We start from the raw sequence: 20,487 nt of genomic DNA, 5'->3' as shown, positions 1-20,487 counted from the left end.
TGATAGTTGTGTTTTATTATTACTCTTGCTATCTCGCTCCTATGTTGTCCAGATGCAAAAATTTGTAAGTGATGGTTGTGTTTTATTATTACTCTTGCTATTGTATAAATATAAACCGAAACTCATGTGCAATGTGAACAAAAGATGAACAAGAGGAATGCCGCAGAACAATCATCAAGGACTTGAAGAAGAAAATGGTCCACCTAATGAAGATGTTAATGTTGTAGAAGTCTTCAGGGACTTCCATACCAGTAGGAAAAATGGCATGAGCGATGCTGCAAGAGCTGCAATTATAGGTACCTTCTTTTGCTTCCCTTGAAATCTACTAAAGCCATTGCCATCAAAGAAGGAAATGTAGCAGGAGCCTAATGTTATGGAAATATACTAAAATCTACTAAAGCTTATGTAATCTCTATCAGCAGTAGGCTGAGGAAGACCTATGCATTACTTGTTATGAATCAATCTCTTGGGTTTTCAATTGAAGTCCTCTTACACTATCTATAACCTAATGTTTTACTGATTGGATTTCGAAGAAAGCTATGGAAACTATGCAAGTAGAACCTATTGCTGATGGGTAGGAACCAATTACTAGTGTTGATATTGTTTGTTAGGTCCTCTACATCCACCAGGGCAAGGCCCCTTCCATGGGAAGCGACAACAACCTTTTTTGAAGAATGCTGGCATCCAGACAAGCTCCACCAGAATAGAGACATCAGCAGAGAGAATGCTTCAGGAATAGCTTGCTACTGAATAGGAAAGTTCCACTACCCTCATCGATCAAGTGGATGAACTGAAGAGAAAGACAAAAAAGATTGAAAGGGAGCTTGAGGAATACAAGAAACGACAACAGGAGGAGTACAACAATCTCCGTGAGCTATGCACGCGCTTTAGCTGTTCTGGTAACTCTCAGTCTTCAACTCCTGTGGCTTGATGTAGTGAACATTTATGGTTTAATGTGTGGACTTATGTGCTGGTTTGATGTGTGGACTCGTATGTCGGTTTAATGTGGTGATACTTTGTTAGTAGTTCGCTGCTGACCTGTGAAATGTAAATTGTTGTTATTTGATTGCTAGGCTAAATAGTTATGTTGTCAATCTGTACAGTAGTGACGATCTCAAATTACTTCTACGACGAATTGATTGTACTCCATGTGGTAGAACCAGGACAGGCCACGTGATCAAATAAAAATGTGACACATGGACGAACCAGTGCATGACACATGGGCTATTAAAAATCCGACACATGGAAAGAAATCATCAAGCCACGTGAAAGTATAAAAAAACAACATGTGGACAGCCAACATAGTGACACATGGACCAATAAAAATACGACATGTGGTCTAATGAAGAAGTGACACGTGATCCAACGGCAACACGACACGTGTACTAGTAGAAAACTGACATGTGGAACAATAGGGAAATGACACGTGGTGCAATAAAAACCTGAAACGTGCAAGAACCAGAGATGACCACGTTGTGCAATAAGAAGGTGACATGTACCCGAACTATCTCGAATGCAACCGGCTATAGCATGTACACTTGGGCTATAGCATGTATACGTGGAAAGCATCTCCAAAGGAAGCACCCACAAGCATGGCAGCCCCATGCCACACATGTCAAAACAGTTCTATGACGATTTGTTTTTTTTGTCACAGATCAAAGCACTTCTATGACAATTTTGTCAGATTCATCAGAGATATGCAAGAGTGACGCGACTTTTATGACGAACCGATTTTCGTCATAAAACTGAAATTATGATGAATTTGGCTCCTTCAGTGACGAAATCTATTCGTCATAGAAGTGGATATTTCTAGTATAAGATCCGAAGATTGAGCATGAATGTAGCATTTAAGTACATTTGGCAAAAATGGTTGAATTGCTTAGCCCATGGAAAAAGGCCACGCCCGAAGTGCTACGTCTAGGAGTCCTCGAGCCTCGGCGGCTCGGGGGGCGTCTTCTTGTGCTCGGGCCTTGGCTGGCGTTGTTGGCCGAGCAGGAGCTAAGGGACAAGCTCAGGCGAGTCGTCGATCGGGAGCCTGAGGCTCGGGTGGGCCCCCGAGCCCCGAGCGGGGGTCGCGACGTGCTCAGGCTCGGGCTGGCTTCCTCGTTGGAAGGTGCACGTGAGCATACTCGATGGGTATAGCCCCCGAGCCCCCGGGTGATCCTAGAGAGGTCGGTCGGGGGTCTCTTCGGTTGGGAACCATTGATCTCAAGGCTTAACATACCCATATGTTAGGATCTCATCACCTGGCAAGCTAGAATAAAAATGTAAGGCACACAACTAAGGAATGCAAATAAGGGCAGAAGAATAAATGACGTAGTGATAAAAATAACCTTTGAAGACGATATTTTTCTATAGGTATTGAAAAAGCTCACGCTTTTCTCTAATTTTCATTAGATCCTCTTATAAGGATGCTCTTCTCTTGCTCATGCCCGCGCAACTCGCGGAGGAATGCCTAGTTATTTCAAGTTTTGAAGAAATCAATTGGTATCTATCGTGATTTTGTGCTCACCTAAACAAACAACATTTTTGGTGATTATCAGAAAAGCTAATATAATAGAAAATAGTTTTCCAAAAATTGCATATAAACATAAGCAATTTTTTAATTCACGCATCTAAACTTAAAATATTAATTATTTTTTGATAATTCTGGAATATTTTGGGACGGAGGAAATACAGGAAAGATTTTTATACATCTACTATAAGGAAAAAAAATGCTGAAAAACTATTATTAGATTAGGAAAAAAAAAACTCGGACATCACCTTGCCATTACAGATTGCCATCCCTACCTGTCGCCACGTCTCAGCGGCTCAGCCTTTTCATCCCGTGTTCTCCCTCTATTGCGGCAACTGGGCGACCGCCGACGCCGGCGCCCTACGCCAGTTGTCCAGGCCTTCATCAGTACCTTCCCAGGCCTTAGTCGCATTCTTCGCCGGTGACGACCACCCACAAGGGTATCGCACTGTTTCTCTTCCGTTTCTGTAGACACCCGAACCCTAACTTACTATTTGGCTACTTGTATTCCGATCTGATCTAGCCCAAAAATCCCAGGGAGCAAGTCTTCAGGAGCCCCCTCGCTCCCGAGTCCTCCACGAGCGACCGCGCCGGCACACCCCCGGCGCCGGGTGCCAGCTGCCCGTGCTGCCTGCTGCCTACTGCAGCACATCACAGCTCACGGTAAGATCAGTGCTTATTTGTTCAGGAAGCTACTATGGGAATACATTCTTTTAGTACTGCTGAAGAGAGTTAGGAGAGGGGAAAACTTTCATCAGATCGGTAGCATGTGTTCAGTAATTTGCTGAAAAAATTTGTGGATGCAAATTGGCAACAGATCAATTGCTATGTATCTGCCTTCTGTGCTGATGACATCCCACACAATACCTCCTCTATGTATTACTTATTAACACTTTGAATTGATATAGTCAATTGTGTTGATATCATCAATTGTGTTGATTGTTATATCTATTAGTGTGTGGCTATTAAGATTTGTAGCCTTCTATTATGGCTGTGTTTCCAATTATGGTATGGCCTTTTATAATCTCCTACAACTAAAAAGAACAACGTGTAGACATTTTTTTGTGCGACATTTGTTTTGGTTCGTCCGTCTGCCCATGCCTGCGATTCCATGACATCTTAATTACTGATTGATCGTGCCATTCTCCTTGATTGAATATTGCCTGTCATGTGATAGAGGAATCACGGCAAAATAGGAAATAGAAAATTATTGTGCTATCCATATACACATTGCATGTTTGCATGCACCAGCATACATGGCAACGAGCAAAAGGAAAGAGAATTAACACAGACGGAAAGAGAATTAAGACAAAAGGAACCTCTTTGCATTTCTGAGAACCTTGCCAAATCTGCCTACATTTAATTACTTCCCCTCTTTGCATTTGCAAAAGGGACAACTTTTTCCTCTTTTCATTTGGTTTCACGCTCACGTGTTCCATCGTCCTCGCTTGTTGTTTCTTACGTGAACCATAGTTGATGTCATCTGTCTTCCATGGCTCAGCCTCCCAATCCCAAGAGAAGGTCCCTACCTCTCCCTGACTGGAGATCCGGCCTGCCAGAGGATCTCCTCGAGTCTATCAGGCAGCGTCTCGCGTCAGGCCATGATGCGGCGTCCTTCCGATCCGTTTGCTCCCCATGGCACGCCGCCGTCCGTTCGCGACCTTCGGGCTGCTCCTGTTGCTCCCGTTCGACCCCGACTCGGACCGTGTCGGCTTCTACTGCGTCCCGGAGAAGAAAGTCTTGTCCAAGACGTTGCCCGACGTGCGTGGCAAGGTGGCGTGCGGCTTCTCGTGTGGGTGGCTGGCACTCATGGACGAGGCGGCGTCCGTGACGCTGCTGAATCCATTCGCCGGTGCCCGTGCCCCCCGCGTTGAGCTCCCGCCAGCAGGCGAACACGTCGCGGCGGCGTCCTCATCGGAACACGTGTCTAGGGTCCATGGCCGGTGGGTCCTCCATCCCACCAACGGCTGTGGGGACGTGGATGCCGCAGGCAGAGCCATCAAGCTAGAAGACATGAGGGACGTGTTCTTCCGTGAGATTGTGCTCTCGGCGCCGCCTGACGCCGCCGGCAGCGAGTGTGTGGCCATGGCCATGCTTGGGTGCTCCACGGAGGTCACGTTCTGCCGGGTTGGAGTCGACAGCGCATGAACGCTGCTCGACACTAAACTGGAGTTCTCCGTGGGGTCCATCGTCCACTGCCAAGACAAGTTCTTGGCGATTGACTGCACTGGAGAAATCTCCGTCTGCAGCAGCAACGCCGCCGGCGCTACTCCAACCGTGACGCTGCTACCATCGTTGTCGCCACCTACAGGGCTCTGCCACCGCAGCTACCTGGAATCAAACGGTGAGCTGCACATTGTGTGTGCCATGGTGAGCACGTTCCACGAGACACAGAGCTTCACCTACAGCAGCACGATCTACAAGTGCAACCTCCATGACCGTATGCCGGAGTGGTCCAGGGTGAGGGACATTGGTGATCAGACACTGTTCGTGTCTAAACATTTGAATGAAAGCTTCAGTGGAACAAGTATATCCAAGTACAAGGAGAACAAAATCTACACGTCTGAGCCATTGTATAGGGATCCATACGACTTGGTCCATCGACTGGAGATCGTTGATATTGCTACCGGCGCATCCGAAGTGAAGACCGTCTAGGAAAAGATGCAGGGTTCCGAGGCTCTAGGTTGGATTCGACCCAATCTCTGGATGCTCTAGAGTTTATAAGCTTGCGACGCCGCGCACTCCGTGACTGTGTTAAATTCATAAACTTTGCTTTTTGGATTAAATGTCACTTTAATGTTGGTATTTAATTTAACAGTATTGTTATCTTATCGTGTGATCCGTGTGTTTTTAGTATAAATTGTTAGTTATCCCGTAGCAACGCACGGGCACGCTATCTAGTTAACTCTAAAAGTTGATTATATCTATTAGTGTATGAAATTGAACTAGTGCTCGAGTTTTTTGTTCGTGGGTTGGAGGCCATGGCTGCCGCACCGTGGTCCCAAATACGGCTTATTTAGCCCCCCTTGTCCTGATCCTAGATCTGCCACTGCATCAATACATGCCCTTTACTGCCCCCCACCCCCTAGGGGGTACGCAACATAGTCAGCAACATCTTTAGTTGGATATTGCAATGGTAGTGACTCGGTTGATGATCTTGCAATAATTTGGTGCTAGAGCTTGTGGTGGTGGGGCCTTATACTTTTTACACTGGAGTGCTTGATTGTTAATTAGTAGAATTTAGAAAACGCCGATGGTTTTGCTGTTTTCTTCTCTACACAGCCCTTGCTTTTGTTACCTTTTGTCATTTCTCTAGTCGTATCAACAAAGGATTGGGTAAACTTGAAATTGAAGTTCGTAAGAACTGATGTCAAGGATTGTCACACTGATGACTGGCGTGGGCCCTTTTGTGACATGGTTATGGATTTTCTGATGTGGAAAATATAATCCTTCCTACATAAGTGAATTGAATTCGCTACAGTGTGGGAGCTTTGGTTTTCAGAAAATTATGCTTTAGCTCCTTGTGAGGATTTTGATGCCAAATATTATTGGTCATGCTCAGCCTTATCCATGAATGATTTATGATACAATATTGTGGCATTGTATTCCATCTTGTTTTCGATTCTAGTTGGTAATGGAAAGGGTGGGAGCATGTTGTTCATCAATAACCAACTGAAGATCTCGTTTATTGTTTTTGGTTCTAATGCATATAGTTTGCTACTTTGCTTCCCCTTTTGAACTGTAGTCTGCAAGTATATGTGTGCGATTCAATGTAATCACCTTTTGTATGGCACTCTTTTTCTAAGTACAGATGGCAAGAACAATTAATTCCTTGATGTACAAAGGATCTATTCCCGATGCAATTAATCAATCAAGAAGGGAGAAGAAGCTCTTTGTAGTCTACATATCCGGTGATTTGTCCTCACTTCCCAGCTATACTTTGCACCTCTTGAAGAATATCTATGCCAATTCTCTAGTTTGATATCCTAATTATGAATGACAATGTTCATGTCAGTCTTGCACTAGTCGAATAGGAAGATAGGTTGCCAACTTTTTTCTTTTTTTTTTCTTGCTGGGATAAATTAATTGAAAGTTGTGCAGTCCTTTTTGTCAAAATCTGATCTTGTTTTCTTCTAGTATACATATTACTAGGTTAGCTATATTTCTTTGATACCTCTCTGTTCTAATTGTTTTCCTATAAGCTATGTGAGTTTTCCCCACGCCTGTTGGATATTAACCTATGCAGTTTTTAATTGAACTGATGTGTCTGCCTGTTCAGTGCCTTAGAACAACTTGCCATTGTACTTTGCAGTTGGAGGCAACTTGTAAACAACAAAAGTTATTGCCATGTATAATCTTATGTAATTTTTTGACTTGCAGTTGTTAGGGTTTATGAGGTAAAAGGTAATATGTTGTGCTGTCATGGTCTAGTCATGGTTCATGTTTCAGTGGTGCTACTTTTTCATGTGAGTGGAAAGTTTTTTAATTTAACCAACATGTCTGTTCAGTAGGCTAGCTTACTTTGCACTTGGAGGGGATCAGTAAACAAAAGTTATTGCCATGTATAATCATGATATTATTTTTTTCCTTTACTCCTTGCAATTGTTAGGGTTTATGAGGTTAAAGGCAATAAGTTATGCTGTCATGTTTCATGTTTCAGTGGTGCTAATTTTTCATGGGCAGTGGAGAATTTACTGGATTTGAAGCCAATTAGTTCTAAGGCTGGCCTGCTTGATCCTGGGGTGTTTCTGTTTCTTTTTATTATCTGATCTGAAAATAAGCTCAAGTTATCATGTTGCCAAAGTTTGTTTCTCCTGCTTCGTTAACAAAGTGCTCTTTTGGAAAATCCAACACTATACACATTGGATTGTGATCAGCCGAGCCTATTAATCGAACAATATATCTTTGTTACATTTCAGGTGAAGATGAGGCTTCGAGTAATTTGGAACAGTCAACACTGATTGCCGAAAGCGTATGCTCTTTAACTTTTGTTAGAAGTTGAAGAAATATTTCTGTCGTATTATTAAGTATCAACATTACGATATTGCCCATGTATTTGTGTTTGTTTATACTGTCAGGTGGTTGAAGTTATCGGTAGATGTTGCATCTTATTGCATCTCAAGCAAGGCAATGTTGATGCATCACAGTTTTCAGCTATCTGTATCCTTTTATATGTTTCTTATGAATTATAACATTCATGTTTGCTCTGGATTTGCTGTGTTTGACATAATGCCCTCATTGTTCGGTACTCGGCTATCAACTCTATGATAAGGTTTACCTATAAATTTTGGCGAGCCTTTTTCTCTAAAGGTGAAATGTGCTTATGCATTCTTTAGCATGTTTATGTTGTAAGGATAAGGATATAATATTAACACTGTGATGAGATATACGTCTGGCAATAGAAGAGAAAGATGTTTAGTTATTGTGATTAGTGATGTTCTTCAAAGTTCACTGGGAGCAGCAGCAGAAGGCTAGCAAACTGATCTAACTTTATAAATTTGTCTCCTTGCATTAGATTGATTAGTTGGAATGTGATTTTTTTTTTCAAAAATTTTGAACTGTTCAATGTCTTTGCGTTTCTATTTCTAATGGTTAAAAGAAAAACTAGTATTTTCCTAAACCAACAAACATTTTGCATTTTATCCTAGTATTTGCTTTTGAGTTTCAGCCCTTACATGTCCATAGTTATGATTTGTTACAAGCCAATGTTTGGCAGTCCTCGGAAGTAAAAATGGAGAATTAATTATAGCCACATGCTAGCAGTCTAGATGGGTAGTATTCACTGCCTCATGTCTGCCAGGTTTAATCCCACTACCAGAGAGGTATTAACTGCCTAAGCAAGCGTGGAAGCGCCATGAGCCTCGACTGCTGTGTTGCCTGTTTTGCACCTCTGTCTGCTTGCTTAGCACTGAGCTCTGCCATGCAGAGCTACACTCAATCCTGCATAGCACCTGCCTTGCTGAGGTGGGCCTGCACCTTTAGTCAATGTCACACCCCTATCTTAAGCACAAACTGCCCTAATGCCATGCTCACATGGCCAAATCAGGTCAGTTGCCACTCGTGGGTTTACACTCAGTGTCAAATGTGCCAATACATAGCACATAGGTGCCAGTACCTGCACGGCAATGACAATCATATAATTTCCATCTCTCAGCCATTTTGATACATAGGTAGGTGTGGGAGGAAGAGGCTGTTTGTTGCCAAGAGCCCAACAATATAGGAATGGCTGTAACTTGTCTGAGAGTTGGTTACTAGATTTGAATATCCTCACACTTTTCTCTTTGCAAATTTTTGAAATTTAGTAGGTTGCAACTGGAGAAGCTACCAATGACCAATCTAATCGATCAGAGTAGGGAATTGTAATTAAGGTATTAGCTTTATTTGGTTAGTGTGTTGAATAGCATCTCAAAATGCAACTATTTTGCTGAATGATACTTAAATGACAAACTAGTTATCTAGTGGAGAGGTCCCACAGTTAAATTAGCGACAATCTATTGCAGATATTCTAACATCATGTGTGTTCTGATGAATATTTGACTTCATCCTTAAGTCTTTCAATCAGATCCCCAGAAGTCTGTACCAAGTATATCAGTGATTGGACTGAATGGAGTTTTGCTGTGGAATCATGGTATGACTATAATATAACACAGAACTTAAGGCCAAAAAGACAGTCCTTCAATAGGTAATGATTTTGGCCAAGTGCTAATATGAGTAATTTTCTCAGAGGGATATATCAACTCTGAAAATCTGAAAGAAAGTATCAAGAAAGCTTGGGCTGCCCTTCATCTACAGGTATGTACAATACAAGTTCCATGTTTTAATTCTACTATCCTGTTCCAGAAATGCTTATGATGTGGATGATGGATCCATTTCTGCCTGTATATGTTGCACCAACACGTGGTGTTGCTCAGTTAGTGCTTGATAGTTGAGTCATATGTGAATTCTTTCCTTGTCTCATATCCTGTGTGGTTTTAATGTATAACACATCCGATACTTAAATCATAAATCAAATGAAAGGTGTGGTTGATGGTATATACTCCCAAGTCCCAATAAATGTTAACAGAATTAATTGAGACAATTAACGTCAAACCATTTGTTTGGAGAGGGGGTAGAGATTCCACCTTACTAGAATGAGAACATAATTGGATAGTCGAGGGAGTAACAGGCATCAGAGGTGGAAGTTGCAAGGTGCTGGGTGGAGATTAAGCAGCACACAGGGTTGTCAGTTTCTGAGTGACATTCTCAGCAATTTCTAGCTATAGCTATTTTTTGCTTATGGGAGCCATGCACACCTTATGTCACTGGTGTACCGACTCGCCAACAAGGTAGGGTCCGGGAAATGGAATTGTGGGCTGCCTTACCCATGATCTCAGGTCCTACGAAAGGGCCTCTAGCTGAGTTGGTTAGGTGGCTTGAGTAGCACTTCCCAGGTCCTGGGGTTCGACTCCCCATGGGAGCGAATTTTCAGGTTGGGTAAAAAAATTCCCCTCGTCGGTCCCATGCAAAGCATAGGTTTGAGGCTTGGCCCTGGTCGCGGTTGTTCTCAAATGGGCTACGGTGCCGTTGTGTAGGGGTGGGGAAGGGGTTCGGGGGTTTCCTCGACCTACATGTGAAGCTCTTCTTAATTCAATATCCGGCCATCCGGGTGCTACCTTACCCCCGCAGGTCGAGTTGTTTCTTGCCCATGCTCTCAGTGCAAGAAAAGGGGGGTGGGGGGGGGGGGGGGGGGGGGGGGGGGGGGGGGGGTTAGTTGGTTGGTTGTGTCCTTGCATCATTTTATGTCCATCCTGCTGTTGGCCGTTGGTAGCGAATGGATCCTTGCTAATTCTACTGCCTTCCGCCCTTCCGTATTTTCAAATTTGTCTCTTTTCTCTGGAATTTTACAGAGAACCCTTCAGATTCTGTTGATGGAACCATACTAACCCGTTTTCCTTTGCCCAACATATTTGGAATTTGCCCTTTTGGATCATCTTTAACATAATATCATGACTCACTTAGATAGTCTTATATCTGATAGTTGAGGTTTAGGTTCCACAATTCATTTTAGTATGGTTTCATTTCAGTAAGAAAAAAATAGTCGAGAATAGAGCATCATGGATACCAGCAGGCTTGAGAACCAACTTGAGATGATCTATAGCATGCTAGTGCCTGCCTTTAGTGAGGTTGTGTACTGTTCAGTTCAGCAGCTCTCTGAATCTGTTTGATTTGGTCCTGTCTATTTCATAAATCGAGGGTGTGTAGTTTTATTGGCTTAAAAACACACTTTTGATAATTGCTTAGGGCATGGACATTGTCGGATACACACATTTTCCACAGTAATTGGAGGGTCTGGCTCCAATTCCACCTGTACAGCCTACACAAATAGACCTATTTCTCTATTATTGAATTTAGGCCACTCCAAGTGACAAGTCTTACTGAGTTTTTGTATTTCATTGCTCAACTGTAACCATTCAGGCTGTGCTGGTTTCATATACTGTAGGCTGTTCTGCAGTTGGTTTGACCTCGAAGTGGTAAATTGTGCTGTAATTTCGTTGCTTTATGGTCATGAAGTTTGGGTTTCCCGTTGTGGAAACTGTAACTATTCAGCCATGATCATGCGTGCTAGCATGTTACTACAGAGTACTTTCTCATACTAAGATCATATCTTTGAGGAAAGAAAATAATATGGCCTTTCATTTCTTTATGAAAGTTTTGAAGAATTTGGCCTGTCACTAGAGCTTTTGAAAGATACTGTTAGTCGCTGAATTCTTATTCTTGGTAGTAGCAGAATTCTTACTCTCATTGAGAGAGGATGAACCTAGGAGTTGGGGCAATTTTCTGGTTTATTTCTCATACAAATGCCATGACAACCTAAGGGGTTGGGGATACATATTTATAGGCTGCTAGCCAGCCAAGCATATGCCAAGATGCTAGATGCTAACATGCTGTCCTAAAATAGATGCTGTCCTATATGCTAAGATGCTGACCTAGCCAGTCAAGGATGCTATCCTTGATGGCAGCAAGACCACCATGCAGCTACAATGACCATATGCTGTAGCCCCACAGAGACCAGCCAACACTGAGACTTATCCCATCATTCTCCCCCTAAGTCTTGTGCGTCGTCTTGTGGGAAAGTTGAACCATCCCGGTCCTGGAGCAGAGCTCAAGGAACTTGATCCTCCCAAGAGGCTTGGTAAGCAGGTCCGCAAGCTGGTCCTTGGTGTTGATGTAGCTTGTCTTGATGCTCCCTTCCTCCAAACAGCCTCGGATGAAGTGGTACCTCACCAGGATGTGCTTACTCCGTTCATGAAAAACGGGGTTCTTTGCCAGGGCCAGAGCGGACTTGCTGTCCATCCTGAGCTCTATCGCTCTAGTGTCTCTGCCGTGGAGATCATCAAGCAGTCGAGCGAGTCAGAGCGCCTGAGTTGAAGCGGTGGAGGCCGCTATGTACTCGGCCTCGTAGCTGGACAGGGCCACCACCTGCTGCTTGACCGACTGCCAGCTAACGAGGCACTTGTCGAGGAGGAAGAGGATCCCGCTCGTGCTCTTGCTGGTGTCGATGTCGCCGGCGTGGTCGCTGTCGCTGTACCCGACGAAGTGTGCCGCCCCAGGGCACCTAGGGTAGTAGAGGCCATGGTCGAGAGTCCCCGCAACGTAGCGGATGATCCTCTTCACAGCCTGCTGGTGCTCCGTCGTCGGTCGCTGCATGAACCGACTAACGTAGCTGACGGAGAATGCCAAGTCCAGCCGTGTGTGGGCGAGGTAGCGAAGGCTCCCCACAAGACGCCGGTACTGCATAGCGTCTACCTCCTCCGTCATGCTGTCGCGGCTCAGCTTCAGCCTTTCCTCCATCGGAGTGAGAGCTGGGTTGCAGTCGGTGAGCCCGGCTAGCTCAACGACGCGCTTGGCATAGGCGGTCTGTCGAAGCGTGATCCCGGAGTCATCCTGGTGCACCTCGATTCCCAGGTAGAAGTAGAGAAGCCCCAGGTCACTCATCTGGAAGGTGGCCTTCATCTCTTCCTTGAATGCCGCCACCTCCGCATCCTTGGTGCCGGTGATCACCAAGTCGTTGACGTAGACACCCACCAGCAGAGCATTTCCTCCACTGCCCCGTCGGTAGATGGCCGCCTCGTGTGGGCTTTGCTCGAAGCCCATCCCCTTTAGCGTAGAATCCAACTTGGCATTCCATGCCCTCGGTGCCTGCCGCAAGCCATAGAGGGCCTTGCGCAGGCGGAGCACCTTGCCCTCCTTGTCGGGGATAGCAAATCCCGGCGGCTGGTGCACGTAGATCTCCTCCTTCAAGTCGCTGTTAAGGAACGTTGACTTGACGTCCATGTGATGAATACACCAGCCCTTCTAGGCAGCTAGCGCAAGGAGTCACACGGACTCCATCCGTGCCATGGGAGCAAAGGCGTCATCGAAGTCGACCCCCTCTTGCTGCACGAAACCTCGTGCCACCAAGCGAGCCTTATGCTTGACGATGGCGCCGGCTTCATCCCTCTTCAGCTTGTACACCCACTTAAGGGTGATCGCGCTGTGGCATCGAGGAAGGTCAGCAAGCTCCTAGGTGCGGTTCTTCTCAATCGCATCCATCTCCAACTGCATCGCGGCGCGCCATGCCGCGTGTCTCTCGGCCTCAGCAAACGACCGAGGCTCGCCATCGTCACACGCAAGGTGCAACTGCGCCTCCAGGTCGTGAGGCACCAGTCCCGGCACCGGCTGGTCGCCGAGAAGGTTCTCCATCACACGGTACCGCAACGGCTCGCCGTCGTGGTACGCGTCGATGCGCTCCTCGTCGTGAGAGAGCGGAGTAGCGAGCTCAACCAGGCTGTGCTCGACACGAGCTGGTGTTGGAGTAGACGTGCCCGGAGAGGTGCCTGTCGGTGCTGGAGTACGTGGCGGTGCCGACTGTGGTGGAGCCGGCGAAGAACTCATCGCAGTCGAGGTCCTGGCTGGAGGGCGTGGTGTTGTCGGAATAGCAGGCACCGGGGTCGGTGGAGGCTCGGGGACTGGGGTAGACGCGCTTGTCGAAGAAGAGCTGCCTACTCCCCCAGCTCCCTCGAAGTGAACGTACTCGACAGTGAAGTCGTACGTCGGAGCCGAGCCGTCGTCCACCGCCTTGTCCCACGCCCATCCTTGCCCTTCATTGAACACAACGTCGCGCGCCGTGCGCACACGCTATGTCTTTGGGTCGAGGATGCGGTAGGCCTTCGAGCCCTCCGCGTAGCCGATGAACACTCCCAGAGTGCTCCTGTCGTCGAGCTTGCTGATGTGGCCAAGCTCCTTGGCGAACGTGAGGCAGCCGAAGACCCGCAAGTGGGAGACCGCCGGCTTGCGCCCATGCCAAGCCTCATACGGCGTCCTGCCGTCGAGCGCCTTGGTAGGCGAGCGGTTGAGGATGTAGATGGCCGACACCACCGCCTCTCCCCAGAAGACAGCCGGCATCCCCCTCTGCTTGAGAAGGGCCCGAGCCATCCCCACAACCGTCTGGTTACGCCGCTCGACGACGCCATTCTGCTGCGGGCTATATGGCACGGAGTAGTGGCGCTGAATGCCCTTATCAGCGCAGTACGACGAGAATTTAGCCGTCGTGAATTCGCCGCCGTTGTCGATGCGCAGCATGCGCAGCTTGCGGCCGCACTCCACCTCAGCAGCAGCCTGCGCGCGCCTGATGGCGTCCGCAGCCTCTCCCTTGCTGCCGAGGACCATCACCCACATGTAGCGGGAGAGGTCGTCGACGAGCAGCAGGAAGTAGCGTCGTCTTCCCGGTGTGGCCGGTGTCACCAGGCCACACAAGTCCCCGTGCACAAGCTCGAGCCTCTCCTTGGCTCGAAAGCTCGCCCGCTGGGGAAAGGGGAGTAGCCTCTGCTTCGTCAACATGCAGACGTCGCAGAGCTGCTCCACATGGTCGAGGCACGGTAGGCCTCGCACCATCTCCGTGGCACTGAGCCGCTTCAGGGCCTCGAAGTGAAGATGCCCGAAGCGCTCGTGCCACTGCCATGCCTCGTCATCCCGATGAGCAGCGAGACAGAGGGGTTGTGCCACCTTCACGTTAAGGATGTAGAGTCGATTTGCGCTTCTGGTTACCTTGGCAAGAAGGCGACGACGGTGATCCCAAATTCTCATGACTCCATCCTCAATCACTACGCGCGAACCGTTCTCATCCAGCTGTCCCAAGATGATGATAGAGCTCCTCAACGCGGGGATGTAGTAGACTCCGGTGAGCAGCCTGTGCTCACCAGACACGGCGGTGAAGGTGACAGAGCCGACGCCCTTGATCTCCACGCTGGAGGCATCCCCAAACTTGACGGAGCCTCGGACGCTGGAGTCAAGCTCGGTGAAGAACTACCGTCGACCGGTCATGTGATGGGTGGCGCCGGTGTCGAGGCACCACCCGTCAGTCTTGTCGTTGCCGGAGCCGTTGCCGAGGAGGGCGTGTGCTTTTGGCTCGTCAAGGTGGAGGAGAGCCGCTGCGGCCGGTGCCGCTGGAGGTAGCTCGATGCTTGCATGTGCCATGAACAGAGCCGGCTCCTCCGCCTGTGCGACATGGGCCTGGCCGCGTCGTGGCTGTCGACAGTCCTTGGCCCAATGGCCAAGCTGGCCGCAGTTGCGGCAGGTCTCATCTCGTGCCGGCTTGTGCTTGCCGGTGGCGCCGCCCTGGGCGCCTCCGCGGGCATCACCCTCGACACGTCCTCGCGCCCCGGCCTGGGCGTCTCTGCGCGCCTTGCGCGGCTTGCTACGCTTGCGGCCGCTTGTCGCGGAAGAAGGCTCCCCCTTCTTCTGGTTACCAAGGCAGGCAACCCACTACTCCCGAGTGAGAAGGAGCTTCTCGCCAGTGGTGATGGGCCCCGAGAGAGATTGTGGCTCATCGCTGCCGACGACCTTGAGGCGACCGAACGCCTCCTCGATCGACATCGTGGAGAGATCCAGCAGAGACTCGATCGAGTGAGCCATCTGCTTGTACTTCTCGGGGACGCAGCGGAAGAGCTTTTCGACAGCTCTCCTCGCCGTAGGTGTCATTGCCGAACTGCACCATCTTCTTCAACAGTGTTGAGACGGAGAGCAAAGTCATCAACATCCTCACTTGGCTTGAAGGCCAGGTTCTCCCACTCCTTGCGATGTGCCTGCAATGTGGACTTGTGGGCGCGGTCGCTGCCGATGCGTGCCGCAGCAATGGCGTCCCAAACCTTCTTGGCAGTCCGCTTGTTGGTAAGCGAGAACTGCATCTCGGACGGGACTGCAGCGATGAGGGCATCCAGCGCCCGTCGATCCTGGTCGTAGTCGACGTCGCCGTACCAGACTGCCTCCCACATGTGCCGCACCTGGAGCTTTACCCTCGTCACCGCAACCCACTCGACGTTGTTGGTCTTAGTGAGGTAGGCCACCCACCGCCGGGGCCGACATCCCTAACAACAGCCTGGAGCCCGTGGTAACCACGGTACCGATCCGGGGAGAGAGAGCCACGCTGCCTGTGAAGGCCGCGCTCTCCATCGACCCATCCGCCACTGTTGCCGTGCGCGCCTCCTCTAGGAGCGCCGCTGGCGCGTCCGCGCCTGTCTGGGCTGCTGCCGCGCTCGTGGGCGTGCGCGGCTGCCCACTGCGCCGCCGCCGCTTCCGCCTCCGCTCTGGCTGCCGCCAGCTCCGCCGCTGCCAACTTCGACGCCCTTGCCGCCGCCGTAGCGGTCTCTGCTGCCGCTCGCGTTCCTCTGCCGCGGCAAGTTCGGCCTCCTGCCGACGCCGCGTGCTCAAGGCGACCGAGCGCTGAGACTGCTCTGCGGACATGACGCGCTACCGGGGGCTGCTGCGTGGGGGGAGGGCTGCTTCAGACGCGCAGAGGGAGAGTGAGCAGGAGCGGCCGGAGCTGCTGCTGCTCCCAGCTGGGGCTGTTGCGAGGCTGGGAAAGGAGATGAGCAGGAGATGCTCAAGCTACAGGATAGTTTGGCTCTGATACTAGTTGTTAGTCGCTGAATTCTTACTCTTGGTAGTAGCAGAATTCTTACTATCATCGAGAGAGGATGACACTAGGAGTTGGGGCAATTTTCTGGTTTATTTCTCACACAAATGTCATGCTAACCTGAGGGGTTGGGGATACATATTTATAGGCTGCTAGCCAGCCAAGTATATGTCAAGATGCTAGATGCTAACATGCTGTCCTAAAACAGATGCTGTCCTAGATGCTGTTCTAGATGCTTAGATGTTGTCCTAGCCAGTCAAGGATGCTGTCCTTGATGGGCAGCAAGACCACCATGCAGCCACAAGGACCATATGCTGCAGCCCCACAGAGACCAGCCAACACAGAAACTTATCCCATCAGATACCATGTGATTTGACTACCAGTCAACCAGTAGTGCTCTTCTAAAGATATATACCTGTGAATTTTTGTAGGAGACAGCGGCGACCTTGTTGACAGCATCGCTTGCTTCAAGAAATGCTGAATCTGTGAATAATGCAACTACTGTTTTGGTAGCTCAAGGGGGCTCTTCTACTTTAGAAAATCCTTCTGATTCATCCAGTCAATCACCAGATGTTTCTGGTGCCAGTGGAGTTGCTCATTCAACTGATCTGGTGTCACAAGTTCCTAGTAGCACCACCCTTTATGTAAGTTGTTTTTCTTACCCGTATTCTGTTACCCGGGTGTTTCACCCCATGATGTACATAAGTTAAGGTGATAAAACTCTGCTTATCTGCACCAGGAACCTCTTGAGATAAATGAAAAAGAAGGTTCAAAATCAGACTCGGGTGATAGAACTGTTGAGAAGTTAGGTTCAACAAATACTGAATTTAATTGTGATTTGGTTGATAGTTCAAGGAAGTCAAATACGGTCAGTTCTGCAGATCCAAAAGGAGAGGACATTACACCATCAGCGAAAAGAAAGAACAAAGATGATGGAAGTCACACTTCTGTCCCCTTGGAGGATACTCCTAGTACACTCACTAATAGAGGACTTTCTTCCCAGTCACTTGTGGAACAAGACAAGGCAACAACTTCTGGCCCCCCTCTTATTTCTGTGCACTCAGATGATGTTCAGCTTAGTATTCGTATGCCCAGTGGAAATAGACTGGAGATCAAAGTAACAAAACAAGATGTTTTGAGGAAAGTGAAGAATTTCGTGGATGAAAACAAAGGCAATGAGCTTGGCTCATATGATCTTTCTCTGGTTTATCCAAAAAGAGTTTTCTCTGAACAAGGTACTGAATCGTTATTTTTGGTAGAAATCATTTGTCTTGAGATCAGTTTGTATTTCTTCTTCATTCTCAAGTTTTTGACCTGATAGACATGATGCATCAGCACAGAACATTTGGGGCTTATTTGGATGCTGTAGTTCTAAAATCCCATTTTTTCCTCGATCACATAGGAGAGCTGTGTATCTTTGTATTAAAAAGAGAAAGAATGGAGAACTAATCAAGTTAATGCTAAATCTTGACAATTGTGCCCAACTCCTGAAGCTTTTTAGCTCCAGGCAGGCACCACATGTTCATCTCCTCCCTGAAAAACCAATGGGCCTCCATGAGAGGAGATACACCCTCAAAAACACATTTGTTTCTATGGGAGCCACAAAGTCCAAGCCTCGTAATTTTGCAGCATCGTTAAAGCCTTTCCTTGAAGGTTTATCAACCCTTGACTCGCTTTTTCCAAAACGCCATCATATCAATAAATTGCAGTTTAGAAGCTAGAGGCATGCAATGCCACTGTTTCAACAAAGGAGGTCCTGAGGGGAGTTTTTAAAGCTCCAAAAAGACTACATTTTTTTTGCAATATCATGGTTTTTAAAACAAAATTTGTTGCATCCAAACACCTTGTGTCTTTCTAAAACCCAAGTATTTCTCTAATATAACTATGTATCTATTTTTTCCCCTTGCCCTTTAGCACAGTTTTCAAAACCAAACTACACCGCAATTGAACCTAGAAGAAATAAAAGGAGTACCAGAACTATCAATTTTGGCTGGCTTGGTAAATTGAAAGGCATGAAGTCCATGAGTCAATAATTTGAAAGCAGTGTTGTGTGAATGCTGAAGTTGCATTTCTCGTACTGATGTACCATGAATTTTCTTTTTCTTTTCTGTATTTTGGTTTTGCATGATGACCATTGCCCTTGTAAGTTTTTTATCTTTTTTTCTGGATGCTGAAGTTTTTAATATATCTAGTTAAATTGTCAACAAATCTTGTCCAGATATGGAAGCAACACTATCTGAGCTGGGTATTCAAAACCGTCATGCAATGATTGTTGTTCCACATCGGCAGCCTGGTCAGGTAACAAGGCCTCAGTCATCAGCATCTTATGATGTGGGTGGCAATTCAGGTGCGGGGGGATACTTTGGTTACCTGAGAACCGTGCTGTCTTATGTGAATCCACTCTCCTACCTGAGGGGAAATACGAACTCATCAAATCCAGAGCTACAGTCAAATGAAGGCCTACAGCAGCTTAGTATGTTTTCTTATTTAAATTTTATTTCTAGTCAGTGACCGAAGTGTATTGGCATTTTCATTTAAGCTTTTTATAGTTCTGTAATGTAATTTCTAATCAGTGCAATTATCTCTACATCTCTGAAACAGGACATGGATCTGGTCAGCCACGGCCTCTTGTTGGCAATAGGGACCATGAAGTGACTGATGCAGACTCTGCAAACACGCTGCGAAGGCGGCCCAGACCATTTGGTGCTAATGTCCACACTCTGGGGAGCGAGGATCATGGTCCATCTGATGAAAGAAATGTTTTCTGGAATGGGAACTCGACAGAGTTTGGAGGCGATGACAGAAAATAAGTTATGGTGTGGCAGGGCCACGGACGACACAATCAGGCAGAATCGAAGTTGGGAACAGACACCTGAAACAAATGCCTCAACATGCTTATTGAGGAATAAAGTGTTGAGATTATAGTGGCGAAAGTAATCGCTAAATTGTGACGTTTACATTCGTGGAAACATTATACGGTCGCTGGATAAGTGTACTCGTTATATATATAGTATATAGATATATTAAATCCGAACTGCTTGGTTTTACTGTCTGATCGAACGACATTTGTTTTGGTGGGCTACGAACAAAATTCGCAGCAACACATAACGCATGAAACAGCTTCTGAGTTGGGATGAAAGGTGGACACGTGAGTTTTGGAACCAAAGAGGGGGTCACTTAAAACTAAATCTAGGCACAAATTTGATAACTAGAAAAGCCATAAGTTAACTTGCACAACGTGCACTAACGGTTTTTAGTGTGTTTTACACTAACAGCATAAGATCTAGATCTAATATTTTTAACTAGTCTGTGCTACTCTGTTAATCTACAAACGGTACAGGCCACATGAATCAAGTGCGATGCAGAAGATATCGATTGCCAACCCTTGCTCCACGTAGAAGCTCTCCATAAGAGAGATGCTGCTGTTAAGCTGGGAAGAGCACATGCATTTTTAGGAATCATCCTTAAGCATCTTTAGGCATTATGTGTTATTGCATGTGCTGGTTTATATAAAATGTTATGCCAAATTATACAAGGAAACTAACTCTGCATTAGGGATTCAGAAACTTAATCCTGAATAAATTTGAAAATATATTTCTGACTGTGTTTCAGTTCTGTTCATCAGTATTACATAATTGACAGTAACCAAATGGCTCAGAACTGACTGAAATTAATTTTTATTTACTTGCCTTAACCTTTTTCCCTAAGCCCTGAATAAAGCAACCCCTGATTGCAACTAGTTTTAACCAGGTGAAACCCAACCTATGCTGGACTTTTTATGCAACCAGTTCCAACTCTGATAGAATCAGCCCATTTCGACTGAATCCAGGCTTTACCGAATTTACATAGAGGTATCTACTGATTCCAACTAATTCCATCTAATTGAAATTGTCTTGAACTAGCCTCAATCTGAATCAAGCCTTCCTGAATTTCTAAAGAAGTAGCTACTGATTCTAACTGACTCCAACTAGTTCAAACTGCACTGCACTGAATCAGCCTCGACCTGAACAAGCCTTGGCCTCGGTTGCAACCAATTGCA

General features: G+C 47.0%; 1 protein-coding gene across 2 annotated transcripts; it reads left to right on the top strand.

Moving 5' to 3' along the window:
- The first annotated feature begins 2,792 nt into the window (after nt 1-2,792).
- LOC136486711 (plant UBX domain-containing protein 11-like) lies at nt 2,793-19,495 on the top strand. 2 transcript variants are annotated; one of them, XM_066483673.1, is made up of 11 exons: nt 2,793-2,955; nt 3,053-3,178; nt 6,327-6,426; nt 7,435-7,487; nt 7,594-7,675; nt 9,078-9,143; nt 9,240-9,307; nt 16,880-17,092; nt 17,188-17,683; nt 18,667-18,921; nt 19,050-19,495. In XM_066483673.1, the coding sequence occupies exons 3-11, from the start codon at nt 6,327-6,329 to the stop codon at nt 19,256-19,258; spliced, it is 1,542 nt and encodes a 513-aa protein (XP_066339770.1). In that variant the 5' UTR covers nt 2,793-2,955; nt 3,053-3,178; the 3' UTR covers nt 19,259-19,495. The 2 variants fall into 2 exon arrangements, with proteins under 2 accessions (XP_066339770.1, XP_066339771.1); XM_066483674.1 differs by having other exon boundaries at nt 3,039-3,178.
- Nucleotides 19,496-20,487: the final 992 nt, after the last annotated feature.

Source organism: Miscanthus floridulus, chromosome 10 (assembly GCF_019320115.1).
Source record: "Miscanthus floridulus cultivar M001 chromosome 10, ASM1932011v1, whole genome shotgun sequence".
Lineage (NCBI taxonomy): Eukaryota > Viridiplantae > Streptophyta > Magnoliopsida > Poales > Poaceae > Miscanthus > Miscanthus floridulus.
Note: the sequence above shows the minus strand (reverse complement) of the source record. Positions and strands in the feature narration are given on the sequence as shown.

Bases quoted from the DNA above. Each gene is read 5' to 3' on its own strand.
- LOC136486711 (XM_066483673.1), top strand. From the start codon at position 6,327: ATGGCAAGAACAATTAATTCCTTGATGTACAAAGGATCTATTCCCGAT. The intron at 6,427-7,434 runs GTGATTTGTCCT...GTTACATTTCAG, and splicing joins CTTTGTAGTCTACATATCCG to GTGAAGATGAGGCTTCGAGT. The intron at 7,676-9,077 runs GTATCCTTTTAT...TCTTTCAATCAG, and splicing joins ATCACAGTTTTCAGCTATCT to ATCCCCAGAAGTCTGTACCA.